The following is a 17951-nucleotide window of genomic DNA, read 5'->3' on the forward strand; positions in this document are numbered from 1 at the left end:
AATAGGAAGCCTAGAGTCCACATGTGGATCTCTAGCACTTTAAAATAGAAAAAAATCCTTGCATGGAACCAGTTTCTTTTAATGAACATATGACGCTAACTAGTTGTAGCAGGTGCTTTTAATCAGGACAAGGCCATTTAAGGCAGATTTAGTGGCAGTAGCATGAAATGCTAATAGACAATTGAGAAAAAAACCTACAAAAGCAGATTTTAGGAGTCCAAAACTATTAGTAATCAATAACCACTTAATATAGGAACATAGGTTATAGCCCTGTAAACCCTGCAGTCACTGCCTTAAAATGTGAAACAATAACTTGTTCAAAATGGTGATCCGAGTCATCAAGAGTTAAATTATATTCATTGTATATTCAGAAAATCTGGAAGACATATTTTAGGAACGTTTCTATCAATTTTTTAAAATATTTTGCAGCTAAGTAGAAAATCTCAGTAAGCTAAGAAATTTACTTCTATAGTTTGAATACGTATTGTGGGCCTGCTCTCTGCTAGGCATTGTGATGGAGCCTGAGAAAGTAAAAATAAGTAGGATACTGACTCTGCTTTTAAGATACTCCCAGTCTTAATTTCACTTACATGGACCTTTTTATGCTCTGACGATACCATATGTAACATTACTTAGTGATTCAGATTGTGCAGTGAATTGCTTGAGAACCCACCTTTCTGATATCAGGTATAGATTGACAAAACTTTATTAACTTCTTTGTTAGCACCTATTTACTAAAAAGAATCAAATTCAGATACTTACCCAATAGTTAATTTCTAGTTCAGGATTTTTTCTTCTTTGTGAATGAAAATGGTTACATACCATCAGTTACATACATATTGTTAGATTTTCTTCCCCAGGAATAGTAACTATCTCACTGGGAATGTGATCTGTCCATCCTCTCTACAAAGTCAAATGACACTGAAACTTCCAATATTATCACTGATGCAGTTGTTTGTCTTCATGCTTTCTAGTTAAATGCTAATTTAGAAATATAATGGAAATGTTGTACATGCTGTGCAATGTAGGATATCTTTAGAATAAAGTACAAATGCTTTCCTTTTCTATTGAATTAGTTTTAAGAGAAAATGGGTGAGAGTACCTAAAGAGAAAACACTAGTATATGATAGGATAGTTCATATTAGAACCTCTGGCAGTGTGAAAATACTCTTTAACTTTTTCCATATTAATATGCAAACATTTCACTGTACTGTCTAACTAGTAATTTTTCAAGGGACTGTATACCAACAAGGTGAATGCAGTGTTTTACCCCGAAAACTGTGAATATGCAGGAATATACTAATATAGTAGTAATTTCTTTAGGTGAGCAATAAGAAAAAAAAAAGTAAATACTTATTACCTTTTCACTTAATATTACTTAGACTAAGGAGAATGCCAAATAATTAGATTATTAACATGCTTAAGTACAGTTAATTTGATTTGTGCTGTGTTTTTATACATTTGCATTTCAATTATTTGTAACCTACCTTTGGATATTGCTAGTGATTTTAAATGAGACATCTTTGCAGACAAAGCCATTTGGCTTTTCTAAAAGTTATTTGAATTTTATTTGAAAAGCATGATGTATTATTATCCCTTTCTACCATGTGATTTATGTCTGTGACAAGAACCAAGCCTATAACAAAAAATATTTTGTCATATGATCCCTGTTTCTGTGCTTTAACAACATATTTGTAAGTAAAAGCATGTAGAAAAAGAGCATTGATGCCTTTTTCATATGTATTATATTTTATACATAAAAATTATCTTTTTTATCATCACAATAATACCCTTTCAATTTAAAAAAGCATTCTTTGCATATTTATATGTGATGTTAATCTTTTCTTCATATAACTGTTGATACCTATTTTGTTTAGATATAATGTTATAAGAAAATCTATATAAGTAACAATGATTTGTGTAAACAAACTACTTTCACCTAAGTTTAATATTCAAAGCATCTAAACTTATTAAAATGTGCAAAAGATCCATGGTAATGAGACATTTAATAAACCTGGAATTTATTTGCTTTCCTCTTTTCTTCCTTCTAGATGTTCAGTGTCCCCAGCATCGGTAGATTGCCAACTCCCTCTCCTTGCAACACCCCAGCCAGCATTATGCTGGTGCTGTCATACCGATTACTGCAGCAGAATGGAGTTTTTCTTTAGTTGTAAGGTAAGTTTCCCTCCCCACTCATTTCACACACATAGGCTCAGCTTTTCATTTTACAATATTGTGTAGTTTTATAAGTTTTTTAAAAGTTTCTTTTCTCTTATGGTTCCTTAGGTTATTAACCTATCACATTCAAAAACTTATAAAACTGCATAATATAATAAAGGACTTATCCTGTGGCCATAGACCCGCTCCTTATTGTAGTAATCCCTATGAGGTTATAAAACCTTTAGTGTTTGACAGTGGGGCGTCTCATGGAAAGGGAGCTGGCAATCTGCAGCTGCTGTGGACATTGGCTGAGAAAGTATTGAAAGGTAAGCCTCAAATTTAGACCATATTGTATACCTTTGGTTCCATGGTGTATGTTTGAATTCATACTTTATGTTAAATTTCATAGTAAATTTATAAAAGAAAAATAGATTACTCTCTTCTTTTCAAAATGACCTTCAGTAAATGTTTGAATTATTAAGTTCACATAACGCATTGGGATTATTTTAGAAAAAAAATTTTGTGAAGGGCTTCCCTGGTGGCGCAGTGGTTAAGAGTCCGCCTGCCGATTCAGGGGACACGGGTTCGTGCCCTGGTCCGGGAAGATCCCACATGCCGCGGAGCGGCTGGGCCCGTGAGCCATGGCCGCTGAGCCTGTGCGTCCGGAGCCTGTGCTTCGCGATGGGAGAGGCCACGGCGGTGAGAGGGCCACGAACCGCAAAAAAAAAAAAAAAAAAAAAAAAATTTGTGAAAATAGTGAGAATTCTAATACTAAAAATTGTTCATTTATCCCCATATTCACATACCTGTTTATAAAGAAAAGTCAGCACTAAATTTATATATGTAAAGCTTATTAAATGTGTTTTTTATTAGAGAAACAATTAGAACACTGTTCTACAAATAACCATTTACTTAATCTTTCTATCTACTTTCTTTGATTCTGTATTGATCAGTGCAGATAAAAACTGTAAGAGCCTTTCTGATTTTCATTATATCCATATTCTCTCTTATGTGTTTGAAGATGGGGAACTTGCTGTTTTCCTTGTTTTTTAAATTCACTTTTAAACTTTAGATCACCACAGTTTTAAGTACTACTGTAATTAAACAAATGAAACAAAGTAAATTTTAGAGATTTTAATGTTTGCATTACAGAGATACCTACATGTAAATATAGGAACTTACACAGTATAGTCTCTTTCTTCTTTAGGAATTGTCTGTGTGTAGCCCATGAGAAGATGGCATTGTGTAGTGGAAGGAAAGTGGATTTTAGCATTCGGGAGATCTAGAATTCTAAAGTCTTCTTCCACCTACAAGTACTTCTCTGTTTACTTTAGACACTTTCCTTCTGTAAAATTATGTCCTCTGAGTTCCCTTTTAGCTTTAATAATTCCATCCTAGAAGAAACATGATAGTTTTTCCTTTATCTGTGTATATAAATAAAGTTGATCAGTCAGGAAAGCTATTGCTAATGATCTGATTTAAAGTTCAGGAAATATTTTGTTTGATTTTAAATAGATTTTTTTTTTTTTCTGGTACGCGGGCCTGTCACTGTTGTGGCCTCTCCCGTTGCGGAGCACAGGCTCCGGACGCGCAGGCTCAGCGTCCATGGCTCACGGGCCCAGCCGCTCCGCGGCATGTGGGATCTTCCTGGACCGGGGCACGAACCCGTGTCGCCTGTATCGGCGGGCAGACTCTCAATGACTGCGCCACCAGGGAAGCCCTTAAATAGATTTTTATATTAGATCCAAGTTAAGGCAGATTATTACCATTTGACTAACTTCATTTAAAAATTCATAACTTCTCTACGTTAGTTCCATTGTATACTGTGACACTCTGAGACCAGCACTAGGTAGAAAGGGACGTATTATTTTATTTCCATTTGGATTGTATTGACCAAAGAAATAATAAATGAAAGAAGCAGTATGAGTTTCTCTTTTACTGTCAAGTGATTAAAGTACCTTACTACCTCAAACACCAGTCCTAGAGCAGTGATTCTGAACTTTTTTAAACCTGTGCCCCCTTTTGATAGATGACACACATACCCCATGGCAGGTATTAGGGATGCCCTTTGTTGAGGTCATCGTATCCTTTATATATATCTTCTAGTCAAAACATTTTATCAGCCTTTACTTTCTATAATTTGTGTTATGAAAATAATAAACTTTTTGTTTTTCAAATACAGAATGATTAGATAGGCATTTTCAAATATAAATGAGATACCATACCATCACTACCCCAAGTTGAGAATATGCAGTATAAAGAAGGGGAAGAAGGCCAAAAAACATACATAAGGTTGAAGGCCTCAGACATTTACAAACAGGTCAGTGGGTAAAACAGAGTTATATCGAAGTTAGGACTCTATTCTCTGATTGATTTATATGACCCCTCCTGTTCAGTAGTATATTTTCTGGGCATTGGATTAATTAAAATTTAGTAACCAAAATAAAATCAAAAGGTAAAATTTTCCTAATATTTTTAAAACTCTTTCCTATAAAAATTAATGTTGTAATTTAGTAGAGACACAAACAGAGTTGATAAATGGCCTTAAGTAGTATCCAGTTACACAGTCTCCCCTTTCCGTGCTTCATCTACCTAGTCCTGAAAGTCCCATAACACTGATAGTTCTGTATTCCCTACCCCATCACCACCACACTAATCCATACAGCCACCGTACTGCCCAGGTTAACTCTGCATCTGTAATTCTTCCCCATGTAACTCCCAGTTAATAAGGAATTCAGCATGCCTGGTGCCCCCTAATCCTTTAATGCTTTTCCAGTTAATTATACCATGAAGAGAATATTCTCCCCACCTTCATTCCTTACCTCTTTCTGCTCTCGTTAGCTTAGGAAAAGTTTATTTCCACTGTCACCATTTCATTTTTGCGCCAAATAGAAGTTGATATGTAGAAAAAAATAATGTTGATATGCCTTGTTAAAGGGAAAAATCTCCATCTACTATTTTCTATTTTTTATTGAAACAAAATCTTACCTCATTCTGAAAAGGATTTAGGGTAGCTGTTACCTGTCTTTTCATCTTCCTCAAATGGCTTTCCATAGATGAAAGTTATTTCTTGCTCAGTTTTATTATTTATAATCTAATAGTTTTGTTTTCATGGGTTAGAATATGCACTTTATACTGTCTCATAACATTTCTTTGAGAAAAATAAACTTTTGAGGTATAACTCATTGTTAGTTGGATCCTTTTAGCATGCTTTTGACAAGATGGAAAGTCTCTTCAGGTTAGTATATTTTATGAAATAAAAGTTACTTTTCTTGAAATTTTTTCACAATACTATAATTTGTTATGCCACTGAGAAGACACAAAAGTTAGTCAGTGAGCCTAGGTTCCATATTCTTTATGAGCACATGCACATATAATCTCACCTCTTCCTACTCTTCTAATGAACAATTTCCCTTCTGAAGTATAAAAACCTCAGTTAGAAATGTTGTTTATTTTTATGTGCATAAACGTTGTGTTGGTTTAAAGCACAAAATTTTCAGGAGTAGGAAATGCACTGTTATTGATCACTTAGTTTTGTATATGTTTAAAATTTCCATGAGAAAAGGAAAAGTTTTAGATATATATAAAGTTGGGAAATCTATGCACACATTTTAGAATATGCTTTGCTGTAGGGAGTGGTTATTTTTCTGCCTTAATGTTTTACCTATATGCAAATTGACTCAGAGTTCCTGTGGGGTGAAATCTAATTTTATGCAGGTTAAATGTGATCTGTAACATATATAGTTGTGTGCCTTTTGTTACAAAAGAAATAAATTGAGTGGACTATATGGTATGTAAATTATATCTCAAAACTGTTACCAAGTAAAAAAGAATACAACTTGGTTATATAACAGTAAGGGACTATAGTGATGATGGTGGTGGTGATGTGGATAGCTGGTGTTCACTAACATTGTGGAGAAGGGGGGGTTGGCTACCTAAAGTTATACCTCCTGTAATCTTACTGTACCTATCGTATTCAAGTAATTTTATGGGTGCTGATGAAATGTATCTTTACTAGAGGTTTTATAACCTGTGTCAGATTGAATTTATGTAATACAGTTTTTAAGAGGCAGTGATGTAATTAGTTCTAAAGAACTTGGACTTCACCAACAGGCAGATCTGGGTTCAAGTCAGAGAACCTTAAACAAGTCATTTAATCTCTCTGAGCCTTAGTTTCATCATTTGTTAAGTAAGACTAAAAATGCACACACTTTAGAGGCCTTTTATAACTGCTAGTATACGTGAACTCTCATGTTCACTCGATCTCTCTCTCCCTCCCTTCCTCCCTCCCTCCCTCCCTCTCCATCTGTCTGTCTCTCTCTCTCTCTCTGTCTCTTTCTCTCCAAGTATGAATGAAATACTTAGGATAATACTTAGCAAATGGAGGGCATGTCAGAAATTAACCGTTAGTATAGCATGATAGTATTGAAAATGGTGACCAGTTGTTTGCTCTTCTGTGCTGGAAACATTTTTAAATAAAATAATTGTAAAATTTTCTAAGGAAGTTTGTTAAGATGGCTTTTGAATAGGATAACAATTCAGGCTTTCTCTCTTTTTTTCCCCACTGTTTTGGAAAAATTACAGAAACTTTACAGAAGTGAGCAATGTCATTTACATAGTTTTATAAATGTTTGTATCTTTACATGTGTTTTAGTGATTTATAAAAATGTTTATAATTGACCCAATTAAAAACTTAAAAAATTTTTTATCTCCTGGTTTAATTAAATGGGTTTTAGATTTCTCCTGTAGAATTGAGAATCTTTAAAGTATATCAAAGAAGATTTATTATAGGATATTTTCCTCCTTGCTGCAACCTTCTGAAGAAGAGATATGTACTTATTTGATGGGTATTGGCATTCTGTTTTGTTTTTTACTCAGAAAATAAGTATTGGCATTTACTTTTGGATTAAGTCTAGGGAATTTACTTTTAAAATTGTGTTTTTTAGGGCAAATGGTATCATCGGAGGCAAGCTGTAAAAGAATTGCATAGTACATTGATACGTCTTTTAAATGAATTGCTGCCATGGGAACCAAAGTTAATGAAAGCTTTTCAAAGAAACAGGTAAATCAAGCTTTATTATCTTTTTTAAGGCTCTTTATGATTATGGAAGGTGTCCTGGTATCATTTAGTATAGTTTTCCATTGATTTGTAATTCAGATATTTTTGAGCACCTACTGTATACAAGGTACCTCCTTAGCCCTGACAAAGTACTGTTGATTAAACAAAACTCTTACTGTGTGGTTTATATTCTTTTTTCTCCCCCCTTTTTTTTCATTGTGGTAAAATGCACAAATAAAATTTACCACCTTAACTAGTTGTAAGTGTACTGTTCAGTGATATTAAATACATTCATGATGTTGTGTCACTGTTACCCATCCATCTCCAGAACCTCATCTTGTGTAACTGGAACGCTATACCTGTTAAACGATAACTCCCCATTCCCCGCTTCCCCCCATCCCGTGGTAACCACCATTCTACTTTCTGTATCTATGATTTTGACTAAGTACCTCATATAGTACAAAATATTTGTCTTTTTGTGACTGGCTTTATTTCACTTAGCATAATGTTCTCAGGGTTCATCCATATTACAGCATATGTCAGAAGTTACTTCCTTTTAAAGGCTTAATAATATTGCATTTTATGCATATATCCATTCATCTGTAATGGGCATTTGGGAGGCTTTTCATGTTTTAGCTATTATGAATAATGCTGCTATGAACATGGGTGTACAAATATCCAAGACCCTGCTTTCAAATTTGGGGGTGTATACCTAGAAGAGGAATATGGTAATTGTATTTTTAATTTTTTGAGGAACTACCATACTGTTTTCTACAGTGACCGTACAATTTTACATTCCCACCAACAGTTACAAGAGTTCCAGCTTCTCCACATCCTCACCAACATTTGTGATTTTCTTTTTTTTAAATTGCCATCCTAATGAATATGAAGTTGTATATCATTGTAGTTTGGATTTGCATTTCCCTAATGATTAGTGAGATTGAGTGTTTTTTCATGTGCTTATGGCAATTTATATATCTTTGGAGAAATGTTTAGAGATTTTTTTGATTATTTATTCAATTTCCTTACTAGTTTTAAGTCTATTCAGACAGACAAACTCAAATGTCAGATGGTGAGAAGTGCTGTGAAGAAAAATGAAGCAGGTTAAGAAATAAGGAATAAGAAATGCTTAGTTTGGATGGGATAATGATTGGTCATTTACCAGGGTGTTGGGGAACGCTTCCCTGGTGAGTTGATGTTTGAAAAGAGACCTGAAGGAAATAGGGGAGAGAGCCAAGTGGATATCTAAGAGAAAAGAAGATGTAGAAGCCCTAAGGTTAAAAGCATGATTGACATTTATAGGAAATGCAAAGGGGCAAAAATAACCGGAGCTGAGTGAGTGAGGAGGAAAGTGGTAAGAGTCAAGAGTCAGAGAAGTATAGGGAAAGGTAGCCAGATCATGTACGTGTTTAAGGATTTTGGCTTTTACTCTGAGATGAGAAGCCATTGAAGAGCTTTAAACAGAGGAAGTACATGATCTGACTTACGTTTTAAAGCACTCGCTCTGCCGGTTCTGTTGAGATAGTGTAGTGTGGGATGACGATAAAGGCAGGGAAGTCAGTTACACTATATTAGTAGTCCAGGTAAAAAATGATAGTGGCTTGGACCATGATAGTAGCAATGCAGACGGCAAGGAGTACTTGGATTCTGGATAGATCTTGAAAGTAGGACTGGTAGAATTTCCTTAAGGCTTGCATATGGAGTGTCAGAAAAAATGAGGAGAAAAAGATGGTGCCTAATATTTTTTATCTAAACAACTGGAATAATGCAATTGCCATTAGCTGAGATAGGGGAAACAAAGAAGTAGTTTTGGGGAGGGAGTGGATTCAGGAGTTTGGATTTCAACATGTTAAGTTTGATATGCCTTTCAGATGTCTAACTGGAGTTACTGAGTAGGCAGTTTAGCATATTAGTCCCAGTTAAAGGGAGTAAGCCAGGCTGGAGGTATAAATTTGGGGGTTGTCAGGATATAGATTATATTTAAGCTGTGAGATGGTAGAAATCGCCTAGTATATGAGCATAGATAAGAGAGACTGAACCCTGGGACATTCCAACAGTTAGAGGTGATGGAGATAGCAGGACTCAGCAGAAGTGACTGAGAAGGAGTATTCAGCAAGGTAGGAGTGTAACCAAGAGTGGTGTCTTAGAAACGAGGTAAAGAAGATGTTTTAAAAAGGAGGCTGATCATGATGGATTGAGGAAGATGAGGACGAGAATTCATTGTTAAATTTGGCAATATCATTGATGACCTTGAGGAGCTGTGTTGATAGAGATGTGGGTAAAAGTCTAAGGAGTCTGTTCAAGAGAATTAGGGGTGAGGAATTGGAGTTTTTCTATAAAAGTAGAGCAGAGAAATAGGGCAGTACCTGGTAGGACAAGTTGGAGTCAAGTTGGGTCATTTGTTTTTATTAATGGGAGAAATAACATGTTTGTATACTGGTGGAAATGATTGAATAGAGAGGCAAAAATGAACTCAGACAATGGAAGGGACGTTTGGTTGAGTGAGATTCTTGACTAGGTGAGAGAAGATGCGTAAGTTGGAAGGGTTAGCTTAGATAGGAAGATGGAGTATATGAGTACAGATGAAGGTCTTAAGTTGCAGACGAGGTGTGAGCATATGAGAGTTCTTGTCTGATTGCTTCCATTTTTCCTGAAATAAGGAGCAAAGTCATTAGCTGATTTGAGAAGACTGAGAAGGGAGGAATTTTATACTACCCCCATATAGATATTACTAAAATGAAATTAATTTTACAGTTATCCTTTGGTAACCCACTCTAGTATCTTACAGCCCTCATCTGCTCTATAAAACCCTTACACAATAATTGAAAGATAAATAAAGTAATTATTAACTAACACTTGTTGAATATTTATGTGCCACACAAACTATGAAGGAAGTGCTATTATTATCCTCATTGTACAAATAAGTAAACTGATGCTTAGAAAGTTTAAGGAACTTGCCCAAAGTCTTACAGCTGTTAAGTAACAGAGGTGAGATTTAAACTCCAGTATGCACACATAGGAATTTTTTTTTTTTTTGATGTGGACCATTTTCAAAGTCTTTATTGAATTTGTTACAACATTGCTTCTGTTTTATGTTTTGGCTTTTTGGCCACGAGGCATGTGGGATCCTAGCTCCCTGACCAGGGATCGAATCCACACCCCCTGCATTGGATGGCGAAGTCCTAACCACTGGACCGCCAGGGAAGTCCCACACAGATAGGAATTTGTAGCAAAAGTAAATTGGAGAATGTGTGTTCAGATTTTTTTAAAACAAACAAAAATAAACAAAGGGTAAAAGTAAAATAGAGAAACTCAGTTGAAAGCAAATGAATAAGAAAGGATCTCTAAAATATCATGTAATCATTTGGAAATGTTTCTATCTCTCTTAGTGTTGTAGAAACATAGGTATTATGTTTTTATGTGAAAAGGATCTCTGAAAGATCACTTTTCAGCTTTGTTTCCCTATGCTTAATTTAAAAAAATAATTTCTAGTGAGACCCAAAGTTTTAGGTATGATTGCTCTCAGGATTAAATGATGGATTGTTTTTGTTTGTTACTCTTTGTATAATAGTCAAAAATAATACACAGTTTCTTAGAACTTTTTGATTAACTCTTTTAAATTACCTTTTAAACTATATTATAATCAGCAGTTTTAAGACTATCTCAAATCTATTTCTATCAGTGCAGCTAGAAAAAAAATTACCTTTTTCTCATTTAATAGGTCTAACAGTAGCCTTTAGAAAGACAAATAGGTGTATGTTCGAACACTTTATTCTGAAATTGCAGATAAAATTTTTTAAGTTTCTTATGCCTACACCCTGTGTTTTGTCTTCTTGAACAATAGTCATTGGCATCTTAGACACACTTGGTTAAAACATAGGTTTAGTGACTTAACTGAAAATACTAAAATATAGCTTAAAATGTTAGAAGGTACTTTAGCTTCCAAGAGTTCAGTACGTACGTATTGTTGGTTGTGTCGAATATTTTTCTTCAGGAGTCGCCTAAAGAAAGACTATGATGATTTCAGAAGACAGCCTGATCACGATAAATTTACTGGAGAACTGTGGACTGCTGAAGAAGGTGAAGGAGATCCTGGAAAAGAATCTCCAAAAGTAGAACTCAGTAGCAAGTCTATAGACACCACAGAACCTCTAGATATCCTGGAGAAGGATCATCTTGATTCAGGTAGGCGTTCAAACTTTCTTTAAATCAACACTAAAAGCACAAAAAGAAATTTTAGTATCTTTTGTGGAGATAAAGGATAATCTGGTTAATGAAGTTCATTGATTGGGGAAATCTGTTATGTTTGAAGGTGTACTAATGTCTTATTAAAGGTTCTTTGGAGTCATTATTACTGTTCTAGGAGTTTCTGGAGTCGGTGCCCAACTCCAAACTGTAGGCATGTTATTGCTCATTACAGACCACACATCATTGATATGCAGTCCCTTTGAAATAGTTTAGCCTCTTCTTTTTATTATTATTAATTTTGAAGCACTATTTCTGATGTTTGCTTTAAATGGAACTTGTCAAGTCCCTAATAATTGTGAAGATTTTTTTTTTTTAATGAGGAATGATCAAGGTTGATGGCCTAAGAGACCAGAGTGGACACCTCATTCTTATAAGGAGGCTGGATTAGATGATCTGTAATGCATTTCAACTTATCAGATTATTTTATTCTATAAATCTAGTTAAATAACTTTCTTTAGTTATCTAAGAGGTATAAAAATTTGTGGTTAGAAATGTATTAACCTATTGTTTTCCATGTCTGGTGAATTGAAAAAGAGTAACTTCTCATCAATCCAGTTTGATCAGATATGAACATAATTTTTTTTTTTTTTTTTTTTTGCGGTACGCGGGCCTCTCACTGTTGTGGCCTCTCCCGTTGCGGAGCACAGGCTCTGGACGCTCAGGCTCAGCAGCCATGGCTCACGGGCCTAGCCGCTCCGCGGCATGTGGGATCTTCCCGGACCGGGGCACGAACTCGTGTCCCCTGCATCGGCAGGCGGACTCTCAACCACTGTGCCACCAGGGAAGCCCTGAACATAATTTTTTTACTGTAGGAATAATTAAACACCAGAAAAAGCTGGACATTTTTTATTCCGTAGAGTCTCTCTCTAAAAATAGAAAATATGGAGAACCATCTCTCTTTGATATGAAGGTTTCCCTATCTAGAAGGAGAGAACTAGACTAGATTCCTTTCCAAATCTAAATTCTGAGCCCTAATTGCTAGCTTGAGTATCTCTTTAAAAGATGTAAACTTTCCTTTTACACTTGTATTGGCAGCAGAATTTGATCAAAAATAATTTCCTTATTAAAAAAATATGTTGTTCTTGGGAATGGTTACAATGTCAGGATTACCATGTCAAAGGTCACCTTACCTTAATTTCCATCAGTGGTACTGAGACTTTTGAATCGCCCTACAGGTTTCTTAATAAACTGCTTGTTCAAAGATTGACTTTCTTTTTTATAATTGGTCTTACCATTGCTATTCAGTTGCTGTTTTATATAAACAAAATGCTTGTTTTATAATTTTCAGATGATATGAAATTGTCAGAAATAGATTTACCTATGGCCAGAAGCAAGTTGCTGAAAAAAGAATTGCCTTCTAAAGATGTACCTAAGACACTGCCTAAAACACTTAAACGGCAGTCCAAACAAACTAATTATCTGGATGATAGCACAAAAGAGCTTTCGCCAAGGAAGAAAGCAAAGTTAAGCACAAATGAGACAACAGTTGAGACTGTAGAAGGTGATATGCAAACAGACTGTTTGAATGAATCAAAGCAGACAGAGCCACTGTTTCCAGAGTCATTTGCATCATTGGATTCAACACCAGTGTCTACTCTCCAGAAAGGGACCAAACCTATTCAGGCCTTGCTTGCAAAGAATATTGGGAACAAAGTGACCTTAACAAATCAACTGCCCCCTTCCACAAGTAGAAGTGCTTCTGCTGTGGAAAAGCCAGTTATATCTCCTCCAGAAGCAAGCCCCATAAAGCCAGCATTGACCTGCCACACCAGTACAAAAGGTCCTTTACAGATGGTATACAAAATGCCCTGTGGCCAGTGGTTGCCCATAGATCTTCATAACAGCTCTGTAAAGATTCAGATGCAACCTATGCTGGATCCTAAAACAGGAGAAAAAATCATGCAGCAGGTTCTCATTCTGCCTAAGAATTTTGTAATTCAGCACAAGGAAGGGAAAGCAGTTGCAAAAGAAATACCACCACTTCAACAAAAAGGTACAGAACGACATGGTTCATCTTTCCCACAGACAGCAAATGTAAACTCTTCTTTAGCATCAGTTCTTGTCAACCCAACAGGAACTGTTTCTACCCAACTACCTAATACAGCTTTCAACAAGACAGTTACACCTTTGTCAAATGTGAGTAATGCTAGACCACAGCCTTTGACACCTGTAACCTCCATAAGTAATTTATTAACACCACCAGTTAAGACTAGCCAGAGTGAGGCAGGAAAAGTCAAGAATGCAGTTTCAGCAGCCTCATTCCCCCAGCCCATTGCTTCACCCACCACTTCCTCAACAGTTCAGCCTCAGTTATCAGCAACAACACTAAATGGATCTACAAATCCCGGTAGTTCCCTCAACTGTTTTGCACAACAAACTCCTGATTCTTCTGAAGCAAAGCAAGAACTGAAAACTGTATGCATAAGAGATTCACAGTCAATTCTTGTTAGGACACGAGGTGGGAACACTGGAGTTGTAAAAGTACAGACCAATCCAGATCAAAATTCATCCAATAGTTTATCTTCAAGTTCAGTTTTTACTTTTGCTCCTCAGCTTCAGGCATTTCTAGTGCCAAAATCAACAACTTCATCATCCTCTGCTTTTTCGCCAGTAGCTGGAACAACTGCTACATCTAGTCTCCCACCTTTTGGCCAAGCACCTACTTCTGTTTCCATTCCAGCTGGCTTTAATCCATCCACGGGGAAAAATCTTAAATTTACATTAAGCCAACCTTCCTGCAGTAGTAATTTGGGGCACATGATAGATAAAACTTCACACATGCCCTCCTCTCCCTTAAAGTCTTCTGTTTCTTCTAGCACTCTCCTGCCATCAACAGCAAATAGTTCAGTAAGCGTAATTAGCATATCAACAGGAAATTTTGGACAAACCAGTACAAATGTTATTCATACACAAGCTAAACAGCAACAAGTAGATTATGTCACAAAAAGTTACCCTGTTACAAGATCAGAAGCAACAGCAGCAACAAATGAAGATATGGTCAGTGGGACTCCAGTTCAGAAACTTATGCTGGTGTCAGCTCCATCTATTCTTTCTTCTGGCAGTGGAACTGCAATTAATGTGGCAGCTGCACCAACATCTACAGGTGTTTCTGCCCAGAAATTAGTTTTTATTAATGCTGCAATTCCCAGTGGCACTTCAACCCCAACTATTGTGGCAGAACCATTCAAACAAACTCTTCCTCCTCCCTTGAGTAAAACATATGTTAAGGCTCCAGAGCAGCCCCAGATAGTACTAATTCCATCTACAGTGGGAGCACCCATAAAAATAAATTCATCACCAACTGTGTCTCAGATAAAAGATGTGAAAATTGGGCTAAACATAGGCCAAGCAATTGTAAATACTTCAGGCAGTGTGCCAGCTGTACCATCAATTAACCTATTGCAAAATGTAACCTCAAAAGGAGAAGAAAAAAGTACCAAGGGCTATGTTTTGCCACTGTCAACAAGTGGTAATTCAGTTCCAGTAAGCTCAAATTTTGTGAGTCAAAATATTACTCCTGTTAATGAATCAGTGGTTTCTGCTTCAAGAACAGTAAACATGTTTTCAGTAACAGGAGCAAATGTATCTTTGGGTTCTCTTTCAGTGACCTCAACCTCTGCCTCAGTTGGGACACGACCTCCTGTTTTAGTCAGTGGAAATGATACCTCTTCAAGAATTATGCCTATTTTGTCAAATAGACTTTGCACGTCAAATCTCGGAAACACTGTGGCTATATCAACTGTGAAAACAGGACATCTTGCATCATCTGTTCTGATTTCAAATACACAACCAACAGTGTCTCCTAAATGTCTAACATCAGCTTTGCAAATCCCTGTTACAGTTGCCTTGCCTACATCTGTGACTGTATCCCCTAAAATAATCAACACAGTTCCACAAGCCGCAACAGTACCAGGAACCACACGTTCTGTATCTCTTTCTAAAAGACAATCTCGGACTTCCGTCCAGTTTCAGTCACCAGGGGTTTCAACTACAGTGCCAACAAGTATAAACACAAATAAACCTCAAACTGAATTTCCATCCCTTTCACCGAATCCAGGTAAAATAATTAACATTTCCAATTTTGCTTCTCTGCCAAACCAGCAACTGTCCCCTGCTTTCGTAAAATCAACCCCCAGTTACAGTTCTGCTCCAGCTGGCACTGCCGTTCACACTGGTGCAGCACCATCAAATGTAACTAGTGTGGCAGGGGGCCAGTTCAGTGAGCCTTGTATTCAGCAAAAAATAGTCATCAATACCAGTACGCCTTTGGCACCTGGCACACAAATCATGATTAACGGAACTCGCTTTATTGTTCCACCACAAGGTCTTGGAGCTGGCAGCCATGTTCTCCTTATATCCACTAATCCAAACTACAGACCTCCCTTAGTTCTTAACAGTGGCCAAGGCATTCAGCCTACACCGGTAGATAACCTGGCCCAGAAGATCACGCTAGCATCAAATAATTCTTTAAGTGGGCAACCTGTGAAACATTCTCTAAGAAGCTCTACAAAAATTGTAAACTCTTTGGGGAATGCAAGTTCTCTACCCACAGTACATGCAGCACCACAGATCATAAACCCAGCTGCTGAAGTTTCTGTACCACCTCCTGCACCAACAGTGTCATTGACTTCAGTAATTAAGTCTCCTCCAGCTACTCTTTTGGCTAAGACATCTTTGGTTTCTGCCATTTGCTCTAGTAATCCTTCACTGCCAAGTAGCACTTCAGTATTTCATTTGGATACATCAGTCAAAAAATTGTTGGTCAGCCCAGAAGGAGCCATTTTGAATACCATAAATACTCCAGCATCTAAGGTTTCTTCACTCTCTTCATCACTCTCTCAAATTGTTGTATCTGCCAGTCGAAATCCTGCCTCTGTCTTCCCTGCTTTTCAGTCATCTGGCTTAGAGAAGCCTGACACAGCTGCATCTTGAATTTAGACTAAACGAGCCAGTTTTTAAATAATGGGGCATTGTTTTGACTCCCATAAAAATTTTAACTTTATTATACTGTTGAAAACATACATAGTTTGTGTGTGTGTGTATGTGTGTTTTAATGTATCTTTTCATTAGCTTGCAACAAGGCTTTGTTTTTCTTGGGGAGGGAAAAATCTGTTCCATTTCACTCATTGGTATGAGTATGTTTTCAAAGGTTATTTGTTTAAAATAGACAGGACTTACCTGTCTATATAACATAAATTGAACAAAGTCAAATTTGACTAGTTTGGAGTAAGCTAGGCTTTTGCACACTTGCATTGACATGTTTCTTCTTGAATTTGGACTGTTGCAGCGTGGCTCTACAATATGGTATTCTGTGTCTTTAGTGGAATCTTATTTTTGTTTCTGTAAGAAAATATATATATATATATATTTATGCATTGTGAAAATGCAGTCCATTGTGTAAAATTGTACATATTCCTAAATCCTTAACAACCTGTACTAAACTATATGTACAAAGAACTATGCTGTCTTATTTATGTTTTGTTTACATAATGTATAGTTTTTTAAGTATTTTAGTAATTTTGGACCAGTGAACTGTTAGCATCAATGCAGAAGAATCTGCATGTAATAAACTGAGTTGCTGTATTTCCTTGTTTGAATACCATTTTTAAAGTGCGTTCTTGTTCCATTGAAGGACTACATGATGTAAGATGAGGACAGATCTTTACAAAAAGGAATTTAGGCTAGGAAATTTGAATTAATAATAGTATTTGTACAAGGCTTTAGAATTTACAAACTTTACTTCCACATATCTCATTTGACTTTCACAGTACTCTTGAGAGCTTAAATGATGTGCCCTAGGTCACTCAGCTAGTTGGTGGTATAGCCAGTATTTGAACCTAATGCTTAAAATCATTTCTGCATAACTTTACATTACTTCTGCTTTAAAATTTCACTCTGGATTTCATTGTTTTAATTTTTTTCTCTTAATCCACCACCAGATTCTACATTGATCAAAATAAGTAATCTTAAAGGCCAGTGTGTTTGGTCTGTGTTTATAGATCCCAAATATGTTTTTTTTAACTTTTTGTTTTTAAATAAGTTTAGATTTACAGGAAGTTGCAATGATAGTACAGAGAGGTTTGGGGTACCCTTCACCTAGTTTACCCTGATACATTTATTTTTACATTGAGGGGTTGGTTCATAGTTGACTGATTTTCCAAAATGATATTTAAAAACATGAATTTCTTTTGTTTGTTTAGAATGACAAATGAATGTGAACACTTTCAATTATTTATAAGTACTCTCTTTTTGTGTGTATTTTTCAATTACAGAGCAGTTACTTAAATTCCATTGTAAAGCAATGTTTAAATGGATCAGCTTATTCTTGGGGTTCAACTTTATGGTATTTCAGAATTTGCCTCATTTTAAATAAAAGGTAAATTTTATACTTACTTGATGTTTATATCCATTATCTTTTTGGGGATACTGATTGTAAACTCATCCACATCCCATTTATAATGATATTAAACCTGATCACATGGAG

The 17951-nt window shown here is 36.0% G+C and overlaps 1 protein-coding gene across 4 annotated transcripts in view; it reads left to right on the plus strand.

The window, feature by feature from the left end:
* The window catches only part of BRD10 (bromodomain containing 10), a 108209-nt gene extending 90486 nt beyond the window's left edge, over positions 1-17723 (plus strand). For all 4 annotated transcript variants that reach the window (XM_060102182.1, XM_060102183.1, XM_060102184.1 and 1 more), the window contains 3 exons: positions 7107-7222; positions 11214-11404; positions 12756-17723. In XM_060102182.1, the coding sequence (XP_059958165.1) occupies positions 7107-7222; positions 11214-11404; positions 12756-16399 (3951 nt within the window). In that variant the 3' untranslated portion in view covers positions 16400-17723. The remainder of the gene's footprint in view (positions 1-7106; positions 7223-11213; positions 11405-12755) is intronic.
* The last annotated feature ends 228 nt before the right edge of the window (positions 17724-17951 follow it).

Source organism: Mesoplodon densirostris, chromosome 6 (assembly GCF_025265405.1).
Source record: "Mesoplodon densirostris isolate mMesDen1 chromosome 6, mMesDen1 primary haplotype, whole genome shotgun sequence".
Lineage (NCBI taxonomy): Eukaryota > Metazoa > Chordata > Mammalia > Artiodactyla > Ziphiidae > Mesoplodon > Mesoplodon densirostris.